Below are 25,065 nucleotides of genomic sequence, written 5' to 3'. Positions count from 1 at the left end.
ACCCAAATATTTCAGTTTCTAGATGAGCGCTATTCATAAAATGTGGCCCTTAGTCAGAAGAATATCACAGCGGAAATTCCTAAAATACTGATCATTGTTGGATTTGCTTCATATTTTATCCTGAAAAAGTCAACAACAACAACAACAACAACAATAATAATAATAATAATAATAATAATAATAATAATAATATGGATTTGCTTCATATTTTATCCTGAAAAAGTCAACAACAACAACAACAACAATAATAATAATAATAATAATAATAATAATAATAATAATATGGACTTGCTATATATTTATCCTGAAAAAGTCAACAACAACAACAACAACAACAACAATAATAATAATAATAATAATAATAATAATAATATGGATTTGCTTTATATTTTATCCTGAAAAAGTCAACAACAACAACAACAACAACAACAACAATAATAATAACAATAATAATAATAATAATAATAATAATAATAATAATATGGACTTGCTATATATTTATCCTGAAAAAGTCAACAACATCAACAACAACAATAATAATAATAATAATAATAATAATAATAATATGGATTTGCTATATATTTTATCCTGGAAAAAGTCAACAACAACAACAACAACAACAATAATAATAATAATAATAATAATAATAATAATAATATGGATTTGCTTTATATTTTATCCTGAAAAAGTCAACAACAACAACAACAACAACAACAACAACAATAATAATAATAATAATAATAATAATAATAATAATAATATGGATTTGCTATATATTTTATCTTGAAAAAGTCAACAACAACATCAACAACAATAATAATAATAATAATAATAATAATAATAATAATAATTATAATAATAATTATAATAATAATAATAATAATAATAGTGTGTGGGCTTTTCTTAATTGAACAATAAAATACTTTTCTGTAAAAGTCTTTCTCTGGATGGCAACAACATCAAACTGTACTCATCAAATTTTTATTTGATTCTAACAACATTAAAAGACTAGGATTTTTGTTTGTTTGTTTGTTTGTTTTTGTTTTATTAAGTATGCAACATATTTAATTAGGTGAAGCTTCATTTGCATAAATGTCTTAGATTTCCTGTCACTGCAGCCCAACAGGAAGCTCACGAACACTTCACTGCACTACACACGCTGTTCTGAATGCAGGAAACTGGAACGTCGAGAACGTTTTCACACGGCACAGCTGCTGAGAACCCGAAACGACGAGCAGAACAACGACGATCTCAGACATCGCTTATCTAGAAATACTCGCTGGGATAAAGAAAGTGCTGTCAGGGAAGGCGGCGAGGCGTCTCTGTGCGAATATAAGAAAGGAGCAATATCTGAATAAACGGGACAGAATTGGCTCACAATAAATGCAGGAAGATGGACTTCAACCATTCTACACATTATGATGTGTAGAGACACAGAAAGAGAAAAATACAGCGCTCTCAGAGTGATGAGACGTTACACTCCTTACTCGCGACTTCAGGGCTGAACGGGGTGGAAAAAAGACTTTTCTTAATAGAAATTTGTGCTCAATCTGATCCAATTTTTTTTTAAATGATCAATCTGTTTAAACGATTTAAACAGCTGCCACTCTTCATTAATGCATGAGTCTTTAGCGTACACATTAATATAGAGCTCGACTGTGTTCATCTGCGGTGAGACATGGAGCTGTACATCATATAACCTGGCCACAGAAAGATTTCCGGGAAGATTTCTGACCTCATCTTCGTCCATGTTGCCGAGACTAAACTCGGAGCATCATACTTCTCAAAGTTGTGAAGGCAACATCCAGAAGAAAAAAAATCGAAAGTAACTGCAGGCTGAACAGTTTTTTTTAACGGCAGAAACACAATCGATCACGGGTGGAGAGAAATATTATACACTATATGGCCAAAAGTATGTGGACACCTAACCATCACACTTGTACTGTATGTGGTTCTTCTCCAAACGGTTGCCAGAAGGTTCGAAGCCCACAATTGCCAAGAATGCCTTTGTATTCTATAGTGTTAAGAATTTCCCTTGGAACTAAGAGGCCCAAACCTGCTTCATTATGACGATGCTAGTGTGTACAAAGCGAGCTCCATGAAGACGTGGTGTGTGAAGGTCGGAAGAAGGTAGAAGAACGTGTGTGTCCTGTACAGATCCCTGACCTCAACCCTACTGAACACCTTTGGGATGAACAGGAACTGGAGCGTCCTAACATCGACATCAGCGCCTGACCTCGACCTCACTAACGCTCTTGTAGCTGAATGAACACGAATCCCCACGGCCACGCCCCAATATCTAGTGGAAAGCCTTCCCGGAAGAGTGGAGCGCATTATAACAACAAAGTGGGAAATAAATCTGGAATGGGACGTTCAACAAGCACATACGAGTGTGATGGTCAGGGGTGCACATACTTTTGGCCATATATTGTTTACTGTATGTATAGTATATGTCACAATGTGTGATTAGGATTTCTGGGATTAGGATTTCTGGGACTTATAAAATTCTAAAATATAAATAATAGTATATTTTTATTTTAACAGTAAAGCCGGTGCTTAGTGCAGTGTTTATCATCTGTTTGCTGTTGAGAGTGAAGCTCTATATAAAATGTTTTAGTGAACCGGATCCCTTTATTATTTTTCCACTAGATCTAATTGACATCTTCCCATCTGAAAAGGACGGTGGTTTTCCTACATAAAGTAATGGGCCACGCCTAACTCTTCTGATCATAACCCGAAAACAGACACTGGCAGAAATGCAAGGTTTTTTTTTGTTTTTATTATTCAGACACCAACAAACCAGTAACGATAGCTAATTAGGTAAAGAGGAAGATAGACAGAGAAACCATGTAACAATGGGGAAAAAAAAAGAAGTACCTGGTGTGAGCAGGATGACGGAGGTAACGATGAGAGAGCAGATGATCAGAATAACCAGCAGAGCAATTAATATTCCCTTCCAGTTCCTCTGTGAAGGGTTACCGCCCACTATCTCCTACAGAGAGAGAGAGAGAGAGAGGGAGAGAGAGAAACATGAAACATTTAATGTGCACTAAGCAGTATTATCATTACCATCCTGAAGTTATTTTCCAAAAACAGTATGTTTTCGTCTTAAAAAGTGTTTTATTCCTCTTGTACTAAAGAAATTTACCAAGAAGGACAATTTTTTTTCCAAACACAAACTCGAGCGTCTTCAGTGTGTCAGACACGACTGGAGCTTCAAATGGGATCGGGTTCTACGGTCAGATGAAACCAGAATAGAGCTTTTTGGTAATAAACACAGAGGTGGTTTTGGAGCACACAGAGAGGTAGCCGTATGGAAAAGTCCCTCATGTCCACGGTTAAATATGGAGGAGGATCTTTAATGTTTTGGGACTGTTTTTCTGACAGAGGACCTGGACATTTTGTTAGGACACATGGCATCATGGACTCGATCAAATATCAACAGATATTAAATGAAAACCTGACTGCCTCTGCCAGAAAGATTCAAATGGGCCGTGGTCGGATCTTCCAGCAGGACGATGATCCAAAACATCATCAGAATCAACACAGAAATGGTTTACTGACCACAATATCAAGCTCCTGCCCTGACCATCCCAGTCCCCTGACCTGAACCCCATAGAACACCTGTGGGGTGAACTGAAGAGGAGACTCCACCAGCGTGGACCTCGAAATCTGAAGGATCTGGGGAGATTCTGTACGGAGGAACGCTCTCAGATCCCTCGCCATGTATTCTCCAACCTCATCAGCGTTATAGGAGAAGACTCAGAGCTGTTATCTCAGCAAAGGGATGTAGCACAAAATACTGACTAAAAGGGTGCCAATAATTGTTGCACACCTATATATAATATAAGATATTTTTTATAAACCTGTGTTGTGTTTGCAATTGTTTGATATCCATGAGAGCAGAGTATTTTTGTGAATTTTTTTTTTTTTAACAAAATACCAAAAGGTTAAACATTAAAGACGATTTTTCACAGCCTTCACAGCTCATATTTACCAAGGGTGCCAATATTAGTGGAGGGAATTGTATGTTCTAGAAGAAAACCTCTATTTCTGGAGCCCAGCAAAAAGTCTCTTTCAGCTTCTGGTTGCACTGATCGATTAAAGGCAGCACAACAAAAACCGAACAGAAGCATAAACAGCCCGAGGTGGAAGTATGGAGGTACAAAATCTCTCAAATCCATAAATATCCACAGGGGCAGCAGGAAGCCTCAAAACACACGGCACTGTGACATTAGGACTTCTGTGATGATCGATGCTCTTCATGAAAGATTCCGTCTGTCCTACGGAGTGTGAGGTAATTGACCGGGTCCAGTTAGCAGACTGAAATCAATAATAATAACCTGTTATGATCTATAATAGAGATGCAGTGCAGAGAGAAGAGCCGTAACAAGAAACCGCACACTTTCTGATCTGATTTCATCTCAGAGTCATTTAAAGCACTTCTCCTGACAAGCCTGACTGCTTGAGCCTGGCTGACGGAGCACGCGTCACGACCCACATGTCAGAGTAAATTGCAGACAGAGTCAAAGACGTCGGAATCGCAAACGAGATGATGAGGGAACAAAAGAACCATCCGAGAACGGAAATCCACCGTCCCTGTCTGACTTGAGGAAAAACAAACACCTTCCGGAAACAAAAACACCTATCACAGGTTGTAAGATCCTATTTTCTATTCTATTTGAATTATCGATTCTGATTGGTCCAGAAGGTATTGATTAATTTATTTATTTATTTATTTTTACAACAGCAGCAACAGCGCACTTGTTTTAATACTATCGGGATTCTGGACTTGCTATTTTATGTTTTGGCCCCTAGAGACCCTCGTTGTTCCCTCCTGTTGTGTTCCCTCTGTCACCGGTGTCTCCATTCCCTTGTGTGTATTTCTTTGCTAAGGCCAGCCTCCTGTGTCTCATGTAAGTAACACTTACTACGTTTACGCGGACTGCGCTAATCTAATTATTGATCTTATTCTGAATAAGACGATATTGTGATTAAGGTGTTTACATGAGTCGCTTTTAGAATACTCCTTTCATGTTCCTGTTTTACATGTTATAGAACAGAGATCGATTAACGTCACACGTCATTACGTCCCCGCGCCACGCCGTCCGACGTCCCTCCGGAATTTCACGTATCGACGTACAGTCGGTCTTCGTTATGGAACCGTATACAGTTTAGGTAGGGTGTTTTTATTTTTAATTTTACGAACGCTTCGAGTGCGGTTAATTATTCGTCGTGCTGTACGTGCAAATAGACGCCCGCTTGAAGCCGTGGGCTGCGTCCCAAACCGCGTACTTACCGTCTATATAGCAGGTGAAATTCATGTATCTCGCCTACTATATACTGTAGCAGGTAAGTGCGCGGTTTGGGACGCGGCCGTGCTCTCTTGTTCGCCGTCAAACGGTCGAGCGCTGCCGTGTGTGATCGTGTCCTGTCGCACAATGCGGTGAAAACTCTCACACGACGTTAATAGTGTGATTAAGGTGTGTACGTGTAACGCACGTCGATAACGCGACTAAAACAGGAACACTCCACACGTCTTAATTCCATCCGTGTTTACTTCGAGTCTGACTTTAATCGGATTAGGGTCATCGATAATCTCTGTTTACATGCGAGTTTCTTAATCAGAGTATCGTCTTAATCGGGTTCATATCGGATTATCGTCGTCCGTGTAAACGTACTGAATGTTGGTCCTGCCTTTTTTTTTTTATCCTTGAGGATCTATTTCTGTTGGTTCACTTCTTTGAGGAGATATTTTTGCGTTGCGGATTTCCTCATCGGATTATTTCTTTGAATTTACTGACTGAACTTCGTGGATAAACTTTGCATCCTGTTTTTGCATTTTTAAAAAAATGTATTTGGATTTTTATTCAAACTCTCAGTTCAGAGAGTTTTACTCCATTTGAGTTCGTCTTTGCAATTGGGATCATCGCCCGTGTCTCATGGAGAGATTGTTTGACTCTCATCTCACCTCGACCCGAGCTCGAGCCCCGGCCCTGACGAATACGTTATGATTTCTATAGTAACAAACCTTGTTAAGTAATCAAGCTAATGTCTTGTTAAGTTTGTCCCACGGTGCTTTGCAGCCTTTATAAAGACAGGAAAGTGTGACACTGAAGGCTTAAAGCTGAAATGACACGACACTGTACAAGCTTCCATTTTCCAAGCAGCGAAATCTCACGCTAGCAGCTCCCGACCTCATCTTCACCTCCTCGTGGGGAATACGAGAGACATAAACAAAGAAAGAGAACGTTTACACTCCTAGCTGTTTCCCTCAAACTATAAAGCAAGCAATTTATTCCTGTTGTGCTCAGGTAAACCTGCAAATTCTGTTCAAGGATGCCTGACCGGTTGAGATTACCTCGCGATACCCACCGGTATGAACTCGAGAGAACTTCAAAAAGCTTTTTTTTTTTTTTTTTTTTTTTTGGGGGGGTTGCTAAACGCTAAAAGCTAAAATCCACCTGACACACTTTCACATCAAAAGGGGAAGAAAGACCTAGAGTAACCTTCTTCCCCAACACCGCTGTGAGTCACCTTGGAGTGAGCGATTTTATTTCCATGTATTTTCTGGTCCACTTTCATTCTTTCCCAACGCTGCTATTTATAATTCCACAGAGCTGGACTTTATCACTCAGTACCCGCTTCAAGTGCTTCAAGTTCTCATACAAATAGGTCTATATGAATGTAATCTTTCTAATACGGTACAGTTCCTACAGTAAAAATGATTGTACTACTTGCCAATTTGCTGTGGTATAACAGGAATAAAACTCTGTATAAAAACGCCCTGTGTACACGGAGTGTGCGTGTTCTCCCCGTGCTGCGGGGGGTTTCCTCCGGGTACTCCGGTTTCCTCCCCCGGTCCAAACACATACATTGTAGGCTGATTGGCATTTCCAAATTGTCCGTAGTCCATGAATGGGTGTGTGAGTGTGCCCCCGGTCTTGTTCCCCGAGTCCCCTGGGATAAGCTCCAGGCTTCAAGAGACCCTGCCTAGGATGTGGTACAGAAAATGGATGGATGTGTGTGTGTTATTCTAATTCTAATCTCACCATCACCCTCTGTGACCAGTAATTATGATGATGGTTAGCGGAATAACAATCAGCCGAATGCCTGACCCAGGTTAAAGCCCAGGTTCGTGAGAGGAGGAGGACACAGTGGTGTGACAGAAAGGTTACTGAAGCTAATAGAGGTCAGACGTGATGCTCCGCTGTTGGAGAAACCAACGAGGAACACAGATTACAATCAGCCAATCAATTTACTCCACTTCTGACACAATGATTTGATTCTGACCTGGGGGTTTGTAGAAAAAGGAACATCAGTGCCACTCAGATTAAGAGAAACGAAGCCCAGGCCGGTGTCTTATTTCTTTTTGAAGAGCAAGCAGAAAGTTGTTGCTTCTGCAGTGATCTCCATCTCGTCGCAGCTTTCACTGTTTGTACAGCGCTGTGCAACAGCGTAGGGGTGTGTGTTGAAAAAGCAGAGTGTGTTACTGCTTCTGTCTGACAGTTCAGAGAGGCGTTTAAGATGAACAGAAGAGATACGAGTCAGACAGAGGAGGGTAAAAGCAGGAGAGCAGCTGTGTACAGATCGGAAGAGTCGACTGTTCTGATCTGATCTAAAGGGCACATGTATACACACACACACACACACACACTTACACCTGCATTTGCTTCGCTTTCATGTTGTCCATCATAATTCAAAGATGATGTCAATTTCTGTTCTCTTATGGTGGGTTCTTAGATGGCTCCAACAGTCCAATCCTGGACCCAGACGTTTTATTAGACTGGGGCATGCACTGTAGACACTTCCTGGTTCACTTATGCTATCTCCCAGCATTCTCCAGTGAATTCTTGTGTGTCCTCGATTGCCCGTTCCACCCCACAAAGCCGCCGTCCACCAGCACGCTATCCTTTCCACCACGGATGTGTAACCCATCCATTGCTCCTCTATTAGGAAGCCTTGGATGGATGGCGATGTTGTACCACCTTAGCTCAGCTGTAACCAGAGCTGTTCTACAATGGGGTCTAATCAGTCCAGGTGAGATCCCACATTCCAGGATGCCAGTTTTCCAGGCTTCTAATTGGGACCACAGTGTGGAACATCCCAAAAGATCTGGCAAGCTATGCAGGAATGGGTTAGCCAAAGTCAAAATTTATTCACAGAGCAGTTTTAAAAACAACAAGTGTTTACCAGAGTGCTGTACAAACATAATCAGAATAAAACAGTAAACACTGGTCACCTTATACATGCTTCCCCTAGGGAAGATTTTTAGGAAATTTGGCATCGTTTCATTGTTATGCGGATGATACACAACTCTATCTGCCTTTGAAAAGGAAAGATGCTAACTAATAAAGATTGTGTAATTGTATAAATACAGCTCTCTCTCCAATATCTTGGAAAGGAACGGACGTTTTGAGACGGGTCTGAAATGAGCGAGAACCGACGTATCCAAATGAGATGTTTTGATCAATGTTTCCACTACCGCATGTTTAAAATCCCGAGGTACAACACCCGAGGCAAGATAACTATTTATAATGATTAGAATTTTGGGACCAATGGTTTCAAAAGCTTTTTTTTTTTTTTTTAATGAGGAGGAACAACGTTTATGCGACAGGCAGATGATCTCATTTTACCAATAACATCTCTCAAAGAAGAAACTGGTTAAAAGCAGCAGAGCGCGAAGGGGTGAGAGATGGATCGGCAGAGGGAAACGAGACGTTTCTAACATTGTCAATCTTGTCAACAAAAAAAAATGTAAACAGTTTTCACACATTTCAAAAGAAAACTCCAGCCAAGGTGATTGAGATGTGTTCGGAGCGGCGTTAATAGTACTAAAAAGAACACGAGGCTTGTGAAATGTGTTTGAACTAATCTCTGGGAAATACTTCGACTTTTCAGTTCTGACAGGTTTTTTTTTTATATTTATACCAAACTTTCTTTTAAGATGACCTGCAACCTATCTTTTTTTCCATCGGCTCTCCTACAATCATGTCTTCCAGCACGAGTGGTATCATTCAGCCATGGTTCAACTTCCAGTTTAGGGTTCGAATAATCCTAAATGGAGCAACAGTATCCAGAATGTTTTGACAGGTAGAATAAAACGGCGAAGGTTGACTGGACAATGTTCACGCCAACATTTCCAGGATCCTCCCCATAACTGAAGTAGAGCGAAGTGCTTAATTCCTACGTTAGCGATCATATATCCAGTGCTGCTGACATGCAGAGATCTGACTGGAGGCTTCCAGTTCATTCAAATCTTCTCTTATCACCAGACGCCATATTGCTGTCAGACGTCTGGAGGTGGGTTGTAGATGTTCAACACCAAGGATAATGTGGAGACCTGTGCAGTGAGAGGTTTAACACGATTCCCAGTAGCACTGCGTGACTGTGAGAGAATGGTTCCCAGTGGCTAGCCCAGACAGTGTCGGCTCAACAGATGATTGACGTCTGCCTGTGCGTGTTGTCCCGGCATTGCTTTTCTCTTAGAGGATGCTTCCTTAGCCTTTTGTCTTCCCAGACTTACCCACAAGGCAGCGGGGCAGTTGTTGGCTAACACTGGGGTATGTCCACACTGTGGGCCAGCACATCACCTGCAGCTCCTAGATCACCTGTCAAGTTAACCTGGAGCTGCGTGATCACATGGAGGCCTAGCAAGGGTCTTGGTGAGGGAGACTGCAAAGGCGGGGGACGACTTGTAGACTAGGTTCACCATAAAGGCTAGCCAGAGGCTTCTCTGCGCTACACACATCGCATCACCCCACGGGCAACCCATACAAACACATGACAGTGAGCCTACAGGTTTGTTCAGTACAGCTGACACCTTTCACCAGGACATTATTCATCCAACACATCCCAGCCTCAGGCTAAAACCAGTCACTCTCCCTCTGTGTGTATGAGAGACTCAAGCTACTAAGGCTTTAGTTACATTTTCAGAGACTCTGTATTTAAAGACATCAAGAGGAATAAAAGAAAGTAGCTTATAAACGTTCTGAAGATTGTTCCAGGTTGTAGGCACAACGAGCATGAAAGCGTTCCTCCCAAATTCAGTACAGGTTCTTGGCACCGAGGCAGTTCGTACAAACGAATACCACAAACCCCGATAAGAACAAACAGCCAAAGCGTTACGGATTACCGCTCAAATCACGCAATCTGCACAAGAGAATCCCGCCATGTCGAGCCACCAGTTCATTGTTTTAATGATGAAAAATCAAACCGCCTTCGCTCCTTCATCTGCTCGTGAGGTAATCACAAGACTTCAAAACGTTCTAAAGATTCTTCCGGTTTGTTCATGAAAAATAGCCAGAAATTGAATTACCAATCAGGGATTATTTCAGCAGTGACGTGAGCATCGACTGAGCGAAGGGACACCAGGGGACACCATGGTTTGTCAAATCTATACTTGCACGGGAGCCCAAGCGAGACGAGGAAATAAAAACATAAAAGGACTCTTAAGGACGAGTGACTGTTTACACTTAAACACTATGATCATTTTAATGATAATGATGATGAGTCTTTATTAGTCACGTGTACATTACAGCACAGTAATTGTTTTTTCGCATACCCCAGCATGTTAGGAAGTTGGGGTCAGAGCGCAGGGTCAGCCATGATACAGCGCCCCCTGGAGTAGAGAAGCTTAAGGGCCTTGCTCAAGGGCCCAACAGTGGCACCTTAGCAGTGCTGGGGCTTAAACCCCAGACCTTCTGATCAGTTATAGATTTAACAAGTGAATATATCTGTATGTTGACAGATCTAAAGGTATTTCTTGTATATACTGCACACCTGGTTTAAAGATAAGAAGTGCTCCCGAGTTTACTGTTCATGCCGTGAGCAGCTATGTTGATCTGACATCGCTTACTAAACTCTGGGTTGAGGAGATTGTCCTCAAGTCGAGTTCCTGAGAAGTAATTCCAAGTTGTCTTTGTTTTTTTCCTAATCGGAGGTCGGGAATTACGACTTACCGCCTCGTGTCAGTTTCGCTGTGATCCGACAAGTAGATCAAATCGTGACATTCGCCGAGGGAGGAAATCACACCGGACATCAAACATCACCTTCAGGCGAAGCGAAGCCGTAAAGAAACCATTAAGCAAGGTTGGCAAAATAAATAAAGGTGTCCACGTCGTTTTGGTGTAATATATTCATGCTTGAGGTGTTAGAGCAAGTTATAGGCAGAAAAACTCAAACGATGATTTTATCGCCACTTCGTCAGAACTCGGCCACGTCTGACCGGGAAGTCAGCGATTTGTGTAGATGAAAATGAATGCACCGCTTCGTTTGGGAATCGAGAGTCATGAGAAGAGTGTGAAAAAGACGTCACGTCAGTCAGGCATCATCCATGATGAAGAGGAGGAGAATCAAAACACCATCTGTGAGGCGTTTAGCTCATCAAAAGCACACAAAGAGTTTAGACATTTCCCTTTTTCCCCTAAGTGAAGAGAGAGAGAGCAAACAAGAGACACTGTGACAATGGGACAGAAAGAATGAAGTGAGAGACAGCAAAATAGGTCTAATGTGAATTTAAGGTTTTAATTGAGCAAGGTATCGTTTAAGATGAGCTTCGGTTTTTCAGATCCTGAAAAATCCCCCCAAATCAAGCTGATATTTAGGAGAAATATACAGTGACACTCAGAAAAGCACTTTGCGAACTTGCTCATTTTAATGTGCGCAATTGACATCTTCTCCATTTACTTTAAATTTACACTCCCAACTCGTGAAAAAACCTGCTCGGCACCGACGCCCCGACATTACCCACAAACCTGAGCGGTGGAGTGAAAAACCTGCTCGGCACCGACGCCCCGACATTACCCACAAACCTGAGCGGTGGAGTGAAAAACCTGCTCGGCACCGACGCCCCGACATTACCCACAAACCTGAGCGGTGGAGTGAAAAACCTGCTCGGCACCGACGCCCCGACATTACCCACAAACCTGAGCGGTGGAGTGAAAAACCTGCTCGGCACCGACGCCCCAACATTACCCACAAACCTGAGCGGTGGAGTGATGTGTGAAAAGCCATCGGAGAGAATAACAGCGTGTGTTTGAGCAGCACTGACACACTAACGCAACCTGTTTTCCTCCCGCAGTGTTAAATAATCCAATCTGCTCTCATCCCTCTGAACACACACATACACATGCACGCACGAACACACAGGCACACACACACACCACGTACATGACCTTGCTATAGCAGTTGCACTTTACGGCTACGTCTAAACTGAGCTCAGAAGATTGTTCGGGAAAGACAAAGTAAATAAAGCGAATACTGAAACGCAGACAGAGAGAGAGAAAGAGAGAGAAAGAGAGAGAGAGAAAGAGTAAGAAAGAGACAGAGAGAGAGAAAGGGAGAGAGCGAGAGAGAGAGAGAATGAGAGAGAAAGAGAGAGAGCGAGAGTGAATGAGAAAGCCTCATAAGAACTGCATCATGAGTGGTGGAGTGGATGTCATTGTTATTTGCTCTTTTGTTCATCTCTGTAGCAGAACCTTCTACAACATTAAAGTCTCTGACCGAGAACATCCACTGACGAAGACACAACCGACGTGGTGCTGGCAAACACAGTCCCCTACGTATGGAGACGTCCTGTAGCGTATCTACTGCTCTACGTATGGAGACGTCCTGCAGCGTATCTACGGCTCTACGTATGGAGACGTCCTGCAGCGTATCTACGGCTCTACGTATGGAGACGTCCTGTAGCGTATCTACTGCTCTACGTATGGAGACGTCCTGTAGCGTATCTACGGCTCTACGTATGGAGACGTCCTGCAGCGTATCTACGGCTCTACGTATGGAGACGTCCTGTAGCGTATCTACGGCTCTACGTATGGAGACGCCCTGTAGCGTATCTACGGCTCTACGTATGGAGACGTCCTGCAGCGTATCTACGGCTCTACGTATGGAGACGTCCTGTAGCGTATCTACTGCTCTACGTATGGAGACGTCCTGCAGCGTATCTACGGCTCTACGTATGGAGACGCCCTGTAGCGTATCTACTGCTCTACGTATGGAGACGCCCTGTAGCGTATCTACGGCTCTACGTATGGAGACGCCCTGTAGCGTATCTACTGCTCTACGTATGGAGACGCCCTGTAGCGTATCTACGTCTCTACGTATGGAGACGCCCTGTAGCGTATCTACGGCTCTACGTATGGAGACGTCCTGCAGCGTATCTACGGCTCTACGTATGGAGACGTCCTGTAGCGTATCTACTGCTCTACGTATGGAGACGCCCTGTAGCGTATCTACGGCTCTACGTATGGAGACGCCCTGTAGCGTATCTACGGCTCTACGTATGGAGACGCCCTGTAGCGTATCTACTGCTCTACGTATGGAGACGCCCTGTAGCGTATCTACGGCTCTACGTATGGAGACGCCCTGTAGCGTATCTACGGCTCTACAAAACCACATTGTGGATGAACACAGGATGTTGGATATTACTAATAAAACTGGAGTGTTTGCGTGTCGGTTGTGTTTGCTGCTTGTGCACTGGTTTAATAAAGGCAGCAGCAGCAGGTGTGTGTGTGTGTGTGTGTGTGTGTGTGCGTGTGTGTGTGTGTGTGTGTATGACAGCTGGACACTTCATTGTAAACTTTATTGTCTGAGGAGCAAAAAAAAAGGTAGACAGGGTTGCTGGAGCTCGTCACCTTCCTGCTTCCTGTCTCTCTAACCGGACTCCAACTGCTTCATGGCTTCTGTCCAGGAGAATATTCTCTCTCAGTGGCTCTGAGTGGAGAACACAACCTCTGCTACGTAAGAGACATCATTTAGATCTATCCGATGCACACACACACACACGCCCCGGACATTACCCTATAGCTAGCATTGCGGTTTAATCCCCAGATAAACGACTACACACTACGCTTTTGCTGCCGCCTGAGGAATGTTGCTGGCCGTGAAAATAAAAAGAACATCCATCAGGTAATCACCAACATCTGGAAATCCACCAAGTGCGCTGGGGATTATTAATATCCAGGCTGTTATCATGGAGAATGGAGCAGTAACGGCTCTATTCAACGTGCTGTGGAAACTCGTGCAGGAATAAAGGCAGAGTACGAAGTGATATGCAGGACTCACTGCATATAAACACCACACTGTACTAAAGCCACCTGTGTAAACATGGAGAAAAGAAAACAGAGAGAGAGAGAGAGAGAGAGTGGGCACCAAAGAAGGAAAAAAGGTATGGAGAAAGTAAGAAAATGCTCTACTGTTTCACTTGGGGCAGTGGTGGCAGCGGGTAAGGCTCTGGGTGACTGATCGGAAGGTCGGGGGTTCAAGCTGCCACTGTTGGGCCCTTGAGCAAGGCCCTTAACCCTCTCTGCTCCAGGGGGCGCTGTATCATGTCTGACCCTGCGCTCTGACCCCGACTTCCTGACATGCTGGGAGATTTATAAGCACATTTATAAGCACAATGAGAAAAGGAAAATAGAAATGAGAAGCGGATGAAACGTGAGACTAATAGAATTAAAACCTTTTGACACAAAGGAGTCGGTATCTTTGTGTCTAAGTCGTGAGTCTTAGGGAATGGATCGGCTTGGTCACGTGCCACCGGTCACAGGCTTGGTCACGTAGCATGTTTGTTCATGGAGTTCATCCAGCTGCTGTGTGAACAAACAGAATAAACAACGTCCACAATTACATTATAAATCATTTCCACATGAAGTATGATGACGCCTGAGGCACAGGAGTCAAACTCAACGCCTGCAGCCAAAAATATCCCGCTGTCTCGCTTCGTCGGCCGTGCGAACTTGCAAACAATAACACCGTGGTAATAGTGTATATACTACTATATTCTATATACTACTTCATATTTTTACACTAGACCAATGATATCTAGAATAAAGCAGAGCCATTACCAGAGTAATCATCTCCCTCCACTGGCTTCCTGTAGCCGCCCGTATCAAATTCAAGGCCTTGATGCTCACGTACAAGACCTTATCTGGAACAGCGCCCCCTACCTCAACTCTCTCCTCGAGGCTTACGCTCCCTCACGCAATCTGCGATCGGTTAACGACCGACGCTTTAGTAGTTCCCACTCAGCGTTGCTCAAGATCCCTTTCCAGAACCTTCACACTAACAGTCCCTCAGTGGTGGAATGAACTTCTAATCTCAATCCGGACGCAGAACCTCTCACCATCTTCAAAAAACAGCTAAAGACCCGGCTCTTCCGTGAACACCTAACCAACCCCTAAAACACCAACCCCCACTTTATTAAAAATAAATAAATAAATTACTCTGGCTCTTACACCTCGACTCTGCGCACTGTGCTTCTCTAGAGCTCGATTATAAATCTTGTACAGTAGCACTACTTGCATTGTTCTCCGCTCGGTATATCACTTTGCTCGTATTTCCTCATGTGTAAGTCGCTTTGGATAAAAGCGACAAACGTGATTACCTTGCGCATTCTCTACCGGCGCAAATGTACACGTTCTCACATTCACATCTACACCTGTCTGCTGCGTTTGTCAGACCCATGTCTAAAAAACAATTCACAAACATGTCAGAAGTCTTTACTGGGATTCAGTGATTAACTCCAAATTCCAGAATGCTCTTCTTCTTCTCATATCTCGTCCTTAATGATATGCAGTACATCTCCGATATTTGATAAAAAAAAACAACAACAACAACTTCAATCTGTATAATAAACGTCGTCACATATTAACGCGTACAGTTGAACACTTTCTATTAGTGATTCTTTTCCCTAGAAATAAGGAAATTCCTATTCTACTATCAGAGCTGGTTACTAGTTAATAGATAATATCCTTAGTTCTACGTCCATTTAAAGTGTCACGAAAGTGCCGAGGTGGTCCGGGCAGAACTTGCCTTTGACACCCGTGCCTTCAGGATACCGTCAGGATTCAGCACCACAGACAGCGACGCCGGTACAGAAATAAAACAGCGCTCGAGGCAGATCAGTGCCCATGCAGCAGAGCTGGAGGACAGCGATGACCCCGAGCCTTCGTTCTGTCAGCTCGTCAGGGATGAGCTCGAAGGCAACTAAGCCGCTCAGAACAAGCGTGGCCTCCAGCTCAACCCAAACCACTTCCCTGCACCTGAACAGAAACACTACGGCTACACTAAAGCTTCATGCTCTGCATCACACTAAAGAAAAAAAGACAAAAAGAACTTTCGTCTTCTTTCTCGTTCGTGGGCGTTTCTAGAACATCCGAAGTCATGACCACAAAGCTCCGTAGTTCAGATCCGTCATAAACAAACCAGAGGAGACGGTGGCACGGAACAACTCTCTGACACGACACATGGAAGAAAATCAAAAAGGGAACCCATCCTGTTATGGGTAGCTTTATGAAGGATATATGAACATCATAATATACTGTCCGGGTATCAGATGTTTCAGATGATTTAGAACCTCATTGGCATGTGACCCAGACTGGAGGTGAAAAATCCCAAACTGAGATGTTTACATGTATACAACAACATAGGGAAAAAAGTTGTAACTGGGGCAGGGAAAATCAATAATTACACAATCAGGCAGTGGGAACATTTCTGAAGTCACTGCATCCTGTTAGTGTGGGATAAAAATAGCTCCCCCCCCCCAAGTCACTGCATCCTGTTAGTGTGGGATAAAAATAGCTCCCCCCCCCCCCCCCCCCCCACACACACACACACTCAAGAAGCAGAAGAGAATATGAAGAGAATATGTTTGCTGACTTCCCTTATATTAATTACAGCAGGGCAGAGTTTCCAAGCCATGAAATGCTTTAATAAAGACCAGAACAAACAGAAGGCAAGAACCTGAACCTGAACCAGAACCTGAACCAGGACCAGAACCAGAACCAGAACCTGGATCACAGTTCACTCAGACGTCATGATGTTCAGACACTTCCTCAAAAGTACTAGAGCGAGAGAGAAAGCAAGATTTGAATAATGCCCTTTTTATATAATCCCTACAAACAATTATGTGTGTGTGTGTGTGTGTGTGTGTGTGTGTGTGTGTGTGTGTGTGTGTGTGTGTGACCATCCAAAACCTTCATTACCATCTCTAATACATCTCCATGGCGGCTGCACATTGAAATACGACCGTGTGACTGCATTAAATACGGACAGCCGGCCTTTAAAAACATCCGAGCGTTCAAGTGTCAAGCACAAAAAGAAACGGACTTTAGAGGGATGTCTTTCATCTTTAAGAAGAAATAAAAGCTGGATTTAAGGACAGTCCATTAGCCTGCAATCTGTATACGCCGCCGAGAAAGAAAGCGGAGAGATACAGAGCGAAGAATTAAACTGCTGTCTTTAATGAAGAGAACGTTTTAATCAGACCTAAGGAAAATGAATGAGGCAGTGTGTGTGTGTGTGTGTGTGTGTGTGTGTGAGAGAGAGAGAGAGAGAGAGAGAGCAAGAAATAAATGAGAAAGTCGAATCAGAGAGCGCGTGAAAGGGAAGAAAGAGACAAAAGAGTGACGCACAAAAAGAGACGAGAAAGAAAGACGTGACAGAGGGATAGAAAACCTCGAACTCCTGTCTCACGCAGGACCTTCAGCAGCTGCCTCCATCTCCATACTGTAGTTATAACAGCTAGAGGTGAGTACGCTTTCCCACGTGTTCAGGACAGAGGAGTTCACACTTCGCTTCTGTGTTTTTTCTCTCTTAAGGGATCCCAGGGATCGGGATACGGCACTGGGAAAGGTTGAATGTATGATAAGAGCCGAAACAACAGGGTGGAAATAACCCAAGTGATCCAGGTGAGACGGAACAGGTGAGTACATTATGGAAGCCCTAAGCCGCCATGCCTCATGCCTTTTTTCATTTGTAGTTTTCTCACGATCTCGACTTAATTTTCTCGTGATCTCGATTTTCCCTCGATCTCGACTCGATTTTTCTCTCGATCTCGACTCAATTTTTCTCTCGATCTCGACTCGATTTTTCCCTCAATCTCGACTCGATTTTTCCCTCAATCTCGACTCGACTTTCCCGCGATCTCCACTCCATTTTCCCACTGTCTCGACTCGAATTTCCCGCGATCTCGACTCGAATTTCCCGCGATCCCGACTCGAATTTCCCGCGATCTCGACTCGATTTTCCACACGATCTCGACTCGATTTTCCACACGATCTCGACTCGATTTTCCCTCGATCTCGACTCGATTTTCCACGCGATCTCGACTCGATTTTCCCTCGATCTTGACTCAATTTTCCACGTGATCTCCACTCGATTTTCCACGCGATCTCGACTCGATTTTCCCGCGATCTCGACTCGATTTTCCACGCGATCTCGACTCGATTTTCCACGCGATCTCGACTCGATTTTCCACGCGATCTCGACTCGATTTTCCACGCGATCTCGACTCGATTCTCCCGCGATCTCCACTTGATTCTCCCGCGATCTCCACTCGATTCTCCCGCGATCTCCACTTGATTCTCCCGCGATCTCCACTCGATTCTCCCGCGATCTCGACTCGATTTTCCCTCGATCTCCACTCGATTCTCCCGCGATCTCGACTCGATTCTCCCGCGATCTCCACTCGATTTTCCCGCGATCTCCACTCGATTTTCCACGCGATCTCCACTCGATTTTCCCGCGATCTCGACTCGATTCTCCCGCGATCTCGACTCGATTCTCCCGCGATCTCGACTCGATTCTCCCGCGATCTCGACTCGATTCTCCCGCGATCTCCACTAGATTTTCCACGCGATCTCCACTCGATTTTCCACACGATCTCGACTCGATTTTCTCGCGATCTCGACTCGATTCTCCCGCGATCTCGACTCGATTCTCCCGCGATCTCCACTCGATTTTCCCTCGATCTCCACTCGATTCTCCCGCGATCTCGACTCGATTCTCCCGCGATCTCCACTCGATTTTCCACGCGATCTCCACTCGATTTTCCACACGATCTCGACTCGATTTTCTCGCGATCTCGACTCGATTCTCCCGCGATCTCGACTCGATTCTCCCGCGATCTCCACTCGATTTTCCCGCGATCTCCACTCGATTTTCCACGCGATCTCCACTCGATTTTCCCGCGATCTCGACTCGATTCTCCCGCGATCTCGACTCGATTCTCCCGCGATCTCGACTCGATTCTCCCGCGATCTCGACTCGATTCTCCCGCGATCTCCACTAGATTTTCCACGCGATCTCCACTCGATTTTCCACGCGATCTCGACTCGATTCTCCCGCGATCTCGACTCGATTCTCCCGCGATCTCGACTCGATTCTCCCGCGATCTCCACTCGATTTTCCCGCGATCTCCACTCGATTTTCCACGCGATCTCAACTCGATTTTCCCGCGATCTCGACTCTTTTCCCGCGATCTCGACTCGATTTTCCCGCGATCTCGACTCGATTTTCCCGCGATCTCGACTCGATTTTCCACACGATCTCGACTCGATTTTCCACGCGATCTCGACTCTATTTTCCACATGATCTCGACTCGATTTTCTCTCGATCTCCACTGGATTTTCCACGCGATCTCGACTCGATTTTCCCTCGATCTCGACTCGATTCTCCCGCGATCTCCACTCGATTCTCCCGCGATCTCCACTCGATTTTCCCTCGATCTCGACTCGATTTTCTCTCGATCTCGACTCGATTTTCCACGCGATCTCCACTCGATTTTCCACGCGATCTCGACTCGATTCTCCCGCGATCTCAACTCGATTCTCCCGCGATCTCCACTCGATTTTCCACGCGATCTCCACTCGATTCTCCCGCGATCTCAACTCGATTCTCCCGCGATCTCCACTGGATTTTCCACGCGATCTCGACTCGATTTTCCCTCGATCTCGACTCGATTCTCCCGCGATCTCCACTCGATTCTCCCGCGATCTCCACTCGATTTTCCCTCGATCTCGACTCGATTTTCTCTCGATCTCGACTCGATTTTCCACGCGATCTCCACTCGATTTTCCACGCGATCTCGACTCGATTCTCCCGCGATCTCAACTCGATTCTCCCGCGATCTCCACTCGATTTTCCACGCGATCTCGACTCGATTTTCTCTCGATCTCGACTCGATTTTCCACGTGATCTCGACTCGATTTTCCACGCGATCTCGACTCGATTTTCCATGCGATCTCGACTCTATTTTCCACACGATCTCGACTCGATTTTCCCGCGATCTCGACTCGATTTTCCACACGGTCTCGACTCGATTTTCTCTCGATGTCAACTCGATTGTCCTGCGATCTCGACTCGATTTCCCCGCGATCTCCACTCGATCCTCCCGCGATCTTGACTCGATTCTCCCGCAATCTCGACTCGAATTTCCCGCGATCTCGACTCGATACACTCGCCAGAAGTAAAAAGCTAATGTTAGGCTATAAACGAACTACACCACGGTCGCGTGACTTCAACGTCACCACCGCTACGCTTCCGACAACTCTTTCAAACTTTATTTTAATAAAACAATACAATTGGACAATACTATAAATTGATAAATCTACAAGTTGGAAAGGTTGAGTTGCAAGAGCGCGAGTATAAAAACGAAGAGGCTGTAGTAGAGGAGTTTTCCTGTTCGGCGTGTTGGCGTTTAATGTCCTTGACAACCTCTGTAGTCTCATTTAACCACTTATCAGCAACCGTCTTTTTCAAGACACGTAAAAGCTTTTTTTTAAAATCCTGAGTGGGGTATTATTATGTATTTTATGGTGTAGTATAAAACGTGAACATATCGTGAGCTTGTATTAACCGCAGACCTTATTTCAGGCATTTAACAAAAAAAAAAAAACATTCAAAAGCCCAGTGACTTCGGGACGACGGATGTCCAGGACACAGGAAAATGACGTCGAGATCACGAGAAAACAACAGGAAAAAAAAAAGAATAATATATGGCCACTTAGGGCTTCCGTAGTAACATCACCACGCCATTGTTTGAGGCCATGCTGTTTTTCATCCCTTACACCACTGCCTCCTCATCAAATGATGAGGTCATGTGTGCAGAATGATGGTTCGACCTCAAGAACATGCTTTTTATTTTTATTTTTTCAATAAAATGTAAAAAAAATAAACATTAATCCATTAATACTAGACTCTGTTTTACTGTTCTCAATCTTCTTGCTCAAGGACACGGCCATGGCAGCTTAATAGTGCTGCGATTTGAACTCATGACCTTCTGAGCTGTATCTCAAAGCCTACACTGACTGAACCACCACTAGCGCTGGATTAAAAGATGAATTACGGCGCTTTTTACCAAACCGACATTTTTACAAGCATAGAAACTTAAACGAGGCGCAGCTAAAGTACTGTAGTTACAAAAAATAAGGGGCACAAAAAAAATCCACTAATTATCGAATCTTTAACATTCTTACTCCTACCTCAAATGAAAGCCATCCCACAATGCACTGAGGTTTCTGGTATTTTACTGTAAGCCAGTGCTGTAATCACCTAATTGTTTTTATTTTTAATTATTTAAAAAATAAGACAGCATTTTAGCTACGATATTGGACTTTACAATTCTGATGCGCTATCACGGATGGAAACCTTCTAACCTTCTGACCAATCCCTTGATATCTGGAGTGTCGCATGACGGCGGCAATATGCAAAAATATTATAGTGTTTGTGGAGGGCACGGGGTTGGGTGTTCGAATCCCGCCTCCACAGTGCGTGCGCGGAGTTTGCATGGGTTTGCTCTGGGTACTCCGGTTTCCTCCCCCAGTCCAAAGGCATGCACTGATTGTCATTTCTAAATTGTCCATAGTGTGTGAGCGATTGTGCCATGCGATGGGTTGTCACCCCGTCCAGGGTGTCTCCCGCCTTGTGCCCCGAGTTCCCTGGGATAGCCTCCAGGCTCCTCATGGCCCTGTGTAGGATAAGTGGTACAGAAAATGGATGGATGGATGGATGAATTTGTTTGTTCATGTCATACAGCCCAATCCAAAATGGTAAAGTGTTCACTGATTCAAATGCACCTGACTCAATGAATCAGCAAATTGAATCAAAACTGTCAGCAGAACGTACAGCAGCACCACTACCGAAACGCCACGACTGGCTCTCGAGGCAAATTTAACAAATCCACACAGACACACACACACACACACACACACACACACACACACACACACAAGGATCTATGTGTTTATTCAGAACCCACATAGACACTGCAACGATTTACTCAACCCAGAATCTGTAGCTGCCATCTGCAGAGGGTCGGAGTTTTCTCACAGCTTTAACAATAAGAACAAAAGGCCATCCGTTGCTAGAAAGGAGTGAGGAGGTAATACTGAAGGTACATTCACACCTCCGTCGTTTTTCAGTCCACATTATCTATCCCTGATGTTTTCTGGATTGAAGGTGTTTAAAGGTTGGGCTCTAGATGCTATTGAAAAATGCTATTGATCTTGGACATCTTTACTGAATAAACATCTGGCAACCTCAGAGGCGTGTAATACACTGAGGTGATTTTAATACCCTGAATGGTGCACACACAAACAGCGTGCTCGACTTACACAGGTGAGTAACCCGACTCTGCAACCCGACTCAAGTCGCCGACTCTGAGAACAGCACACTGTGAACATGTGACTATTAATATCGTTCTGTTCACTCTTTACTCCGGAACAGGTCTTTAGGTGGCTGATAGGAACGACAGAATGAGATGAGAATCCTGTGCAAAAGGAAAGGGAGTGAGAGAGGGATTCGAGTGTATTGTATGAGTAAGGCAGGTTAAGAGAATGTGATCTGAAAATAATAATGTACATATTAATACTAATATACAATAATATCTAGTATTAAATTAATTAAAATGTAGTACATTTAAATTATACTTTAATTTTAAATACATTTTAATACCATTTCCCTCTGAACTGCAATTCCCTGCTTTTCCCATTCTTACTATTTATTTATTTAATTTGTCTGTCTGTCTGTCTGTCTGTCTGTCTGTCTGTCTATCTGTCTGTCTGTCTGTCTATCTATATATCTGTCTGTCTATCTATCTATCTATCTGTCTGTCTATCTGTCTGTCTGTCTATCTATCTATCTGTCTGTCTGTCTGTCTGTCTGTCTGTCTATCTATATATCTGTCTGTCTATCTATCTATCTATATCTGTCTGTCTATCTGTCTATCCATCTATCTATCTATCTCTCTATCTACTGTATCTATATATCTATCTATATATCTATCTGTCTATCCATCCATCCATCCATCTATCTGTCTGTCTGTCTGTCTGTCTATCTATCTGTCTGTCTGTCTGTCTGTCTGTCTGTCTATCTATCTATCCGTCTGTCTGTCTGTCTGTCTGTCTATCTATCTATCTATCTATCTATCTGTCTGTCTGTCTGTCTATATTTCTGTCTATCTATCTATCTATCTATCTATATCTGTCTGTCTATCTGTCTATCCATCTATCTATCTATCTCTCTATCTACTGTATCTATATATCTATCTATATATCTATCTGTCTATCCATCCATCCATCCATCTATCTGTCTGTCTCTCTATCTATCTGTCTGTCTGTCTGTCTGTCTGTCTATCTATCTATCCGTCTGTCTGTCTGTCTGTCTGTCTGTCTGTCTATCTATCTATCTATCTATCTATCTGTCTGTCTGTCTGTCTATATTTCTGTCTATCTATCTATCTATCTATCTATCTATCTATATCTGTCTGTCTATCTGTCTATCCATCTATCTATCTATCTCTCTATCTATCTCTCTATCTACTGTATCTATATATCTATCTATATATCTATCTGTCTATCCATCCATCCATCCATCTATCTATCTGTCTGTCGGTCTATCGGTCTATCTATCTATCTATCTATCTATCTGTCTGTTATTATTATTGAAAGCAACAGAAAGAGCTTTCAAATCCAATAAACAACAAACAAGCAAATGAACCCAATTTCAAAAGTGCAGATTTCAGACTTTAAAAGAACAAACGAAAGAGAAGAACGGTGCCATTATTAGACCGAGGCAAATGGAGAGAGCGATAAAACTGAATTCAACACGATTCTCTTCAATATCCCTCTATTAAGGTTCAGAATCATGGACCACAATGCATTGCAGCAAGAGTCTGCACCAATCTACTGTTTCATCATGGTGCAGCACAAAAGTCTGTACTGATCAGACCTGCAGAAGAACATCATCTCTCAAGTGCACGCTCTCCGTATCAGGAGCCTCTTTCAGGCCGGAGTCTCAGCATGTTCCATTAAATCAGCTAATTAATACCATGCCTACGGTATACTGACCCCTAACCCTAACCTCAACCTCAGTACCCAAAATATTCTCTATAGCGTCAGGGGTATGTGCAGGCATGGCGTCAATTAATTTGAAAAAGAAAAAATAATGGAGCCAAATGTCCTCACAAGGTCAAACCTGACTCAGTGACTCAAACCTGATGTGTACTGTTGTCATTATGAAGTCTCTAAAGAGCAAGTGAGCTGCTCTTATCTAAACTCTCTACAGGATTCTTCTGCGATCCAAACACAGGTTTGCAGCTTAAAAACGTTTTCATACTTAATATGAATACTCGAGTTCACACCCCGGACTCATTCTGGGGGGCGGGGCTTAGACCCTCACAGGCTGACTTTCACATGGGTCCGTGGATCGATCGGACAATTCCATACGTCACGTTTGTGCACGCATGTTCAGAACTAGCTTCAATGATCATTTTTATTTTGTTTTATTAACATCACTCAACTGGTGAAGAACAGCACTTTCCGGATGTCACGTCATGGTACGTAAACACCTGCGAAAGAGGAACCGTTCTCGTATCAGAAGATTTTTAGGCATGCTAGACACTTTTCACGGCGTTCTCGGTGCTCTGTATCCGCTGACAGTAATAACACTTTCCCCATCGTCACCAAACTTGCAACAGAAAGTAATTTGACAGGTTGAACCGATCTTATTACTTGGCGTGCAGATGTGGACTGCACAGCTGTGTAGAAGTGAGCCCCAGACTGCCATTTTCAGGAGGTTCTCTGGACTGATCCTGGACTTGAAAACAGATTTCACACTTCGCCAAATGTAATGAACATCAAGGGGGAAAACACAAGTGTGAAAATGACCGGGGACGTTTCTAAAGCAAAACAAGACCATGCTTGTGCTGACAACACACACACACACACACACACACACACACACACACACACACACACAAGTACACAATCTCCATCGCTATTCAGC

General features: G+C 43.7%; 1 protein-coding gene across 4 annotated transcripts in view; it reads right to left on the bottom strand.

Moving 5' to 3' along the window:
• Positions 1–25,065, bottom strand: part of dpp6a (dipeptidyl-peptidase 6a) — a 106,661-nt gene that overhangs the window by 25,647 nt on the left and 55,949 nt on the right. For all 4 annotated transcript variants that reach the window (XM_053684253.1, XM_053684255.1, XM_053684251.1 and 1 more), the window contains one exon: positions 2,878–2,992. In XM_053684253.1, the coding sequence (XP_053540228.1) occupies positions 2,878–2,992 (115 nt within the window). The remainder of the gene's footprint in view (positions 1–2,877; positions 2,993–25,065) is intronic.

Source organism: Ictalurus punctatus, chromosome 1 (assembly GCF_001660625.3).
Source record: "Ictalurus punctatus breed USDA103 chromosome 1, Coco_2.0, whole genome shotgun sequence".
Taxonomy (NCBI): Eukaryota; Metazoa; Chordata; class Actinopteri; order Siluriformes; family Ictaluridae; genus Ictalurus; species Ictalurus punctatus.
This window is presented reverse-complemented; position numbering and strand designations above follow the sequence as displayed.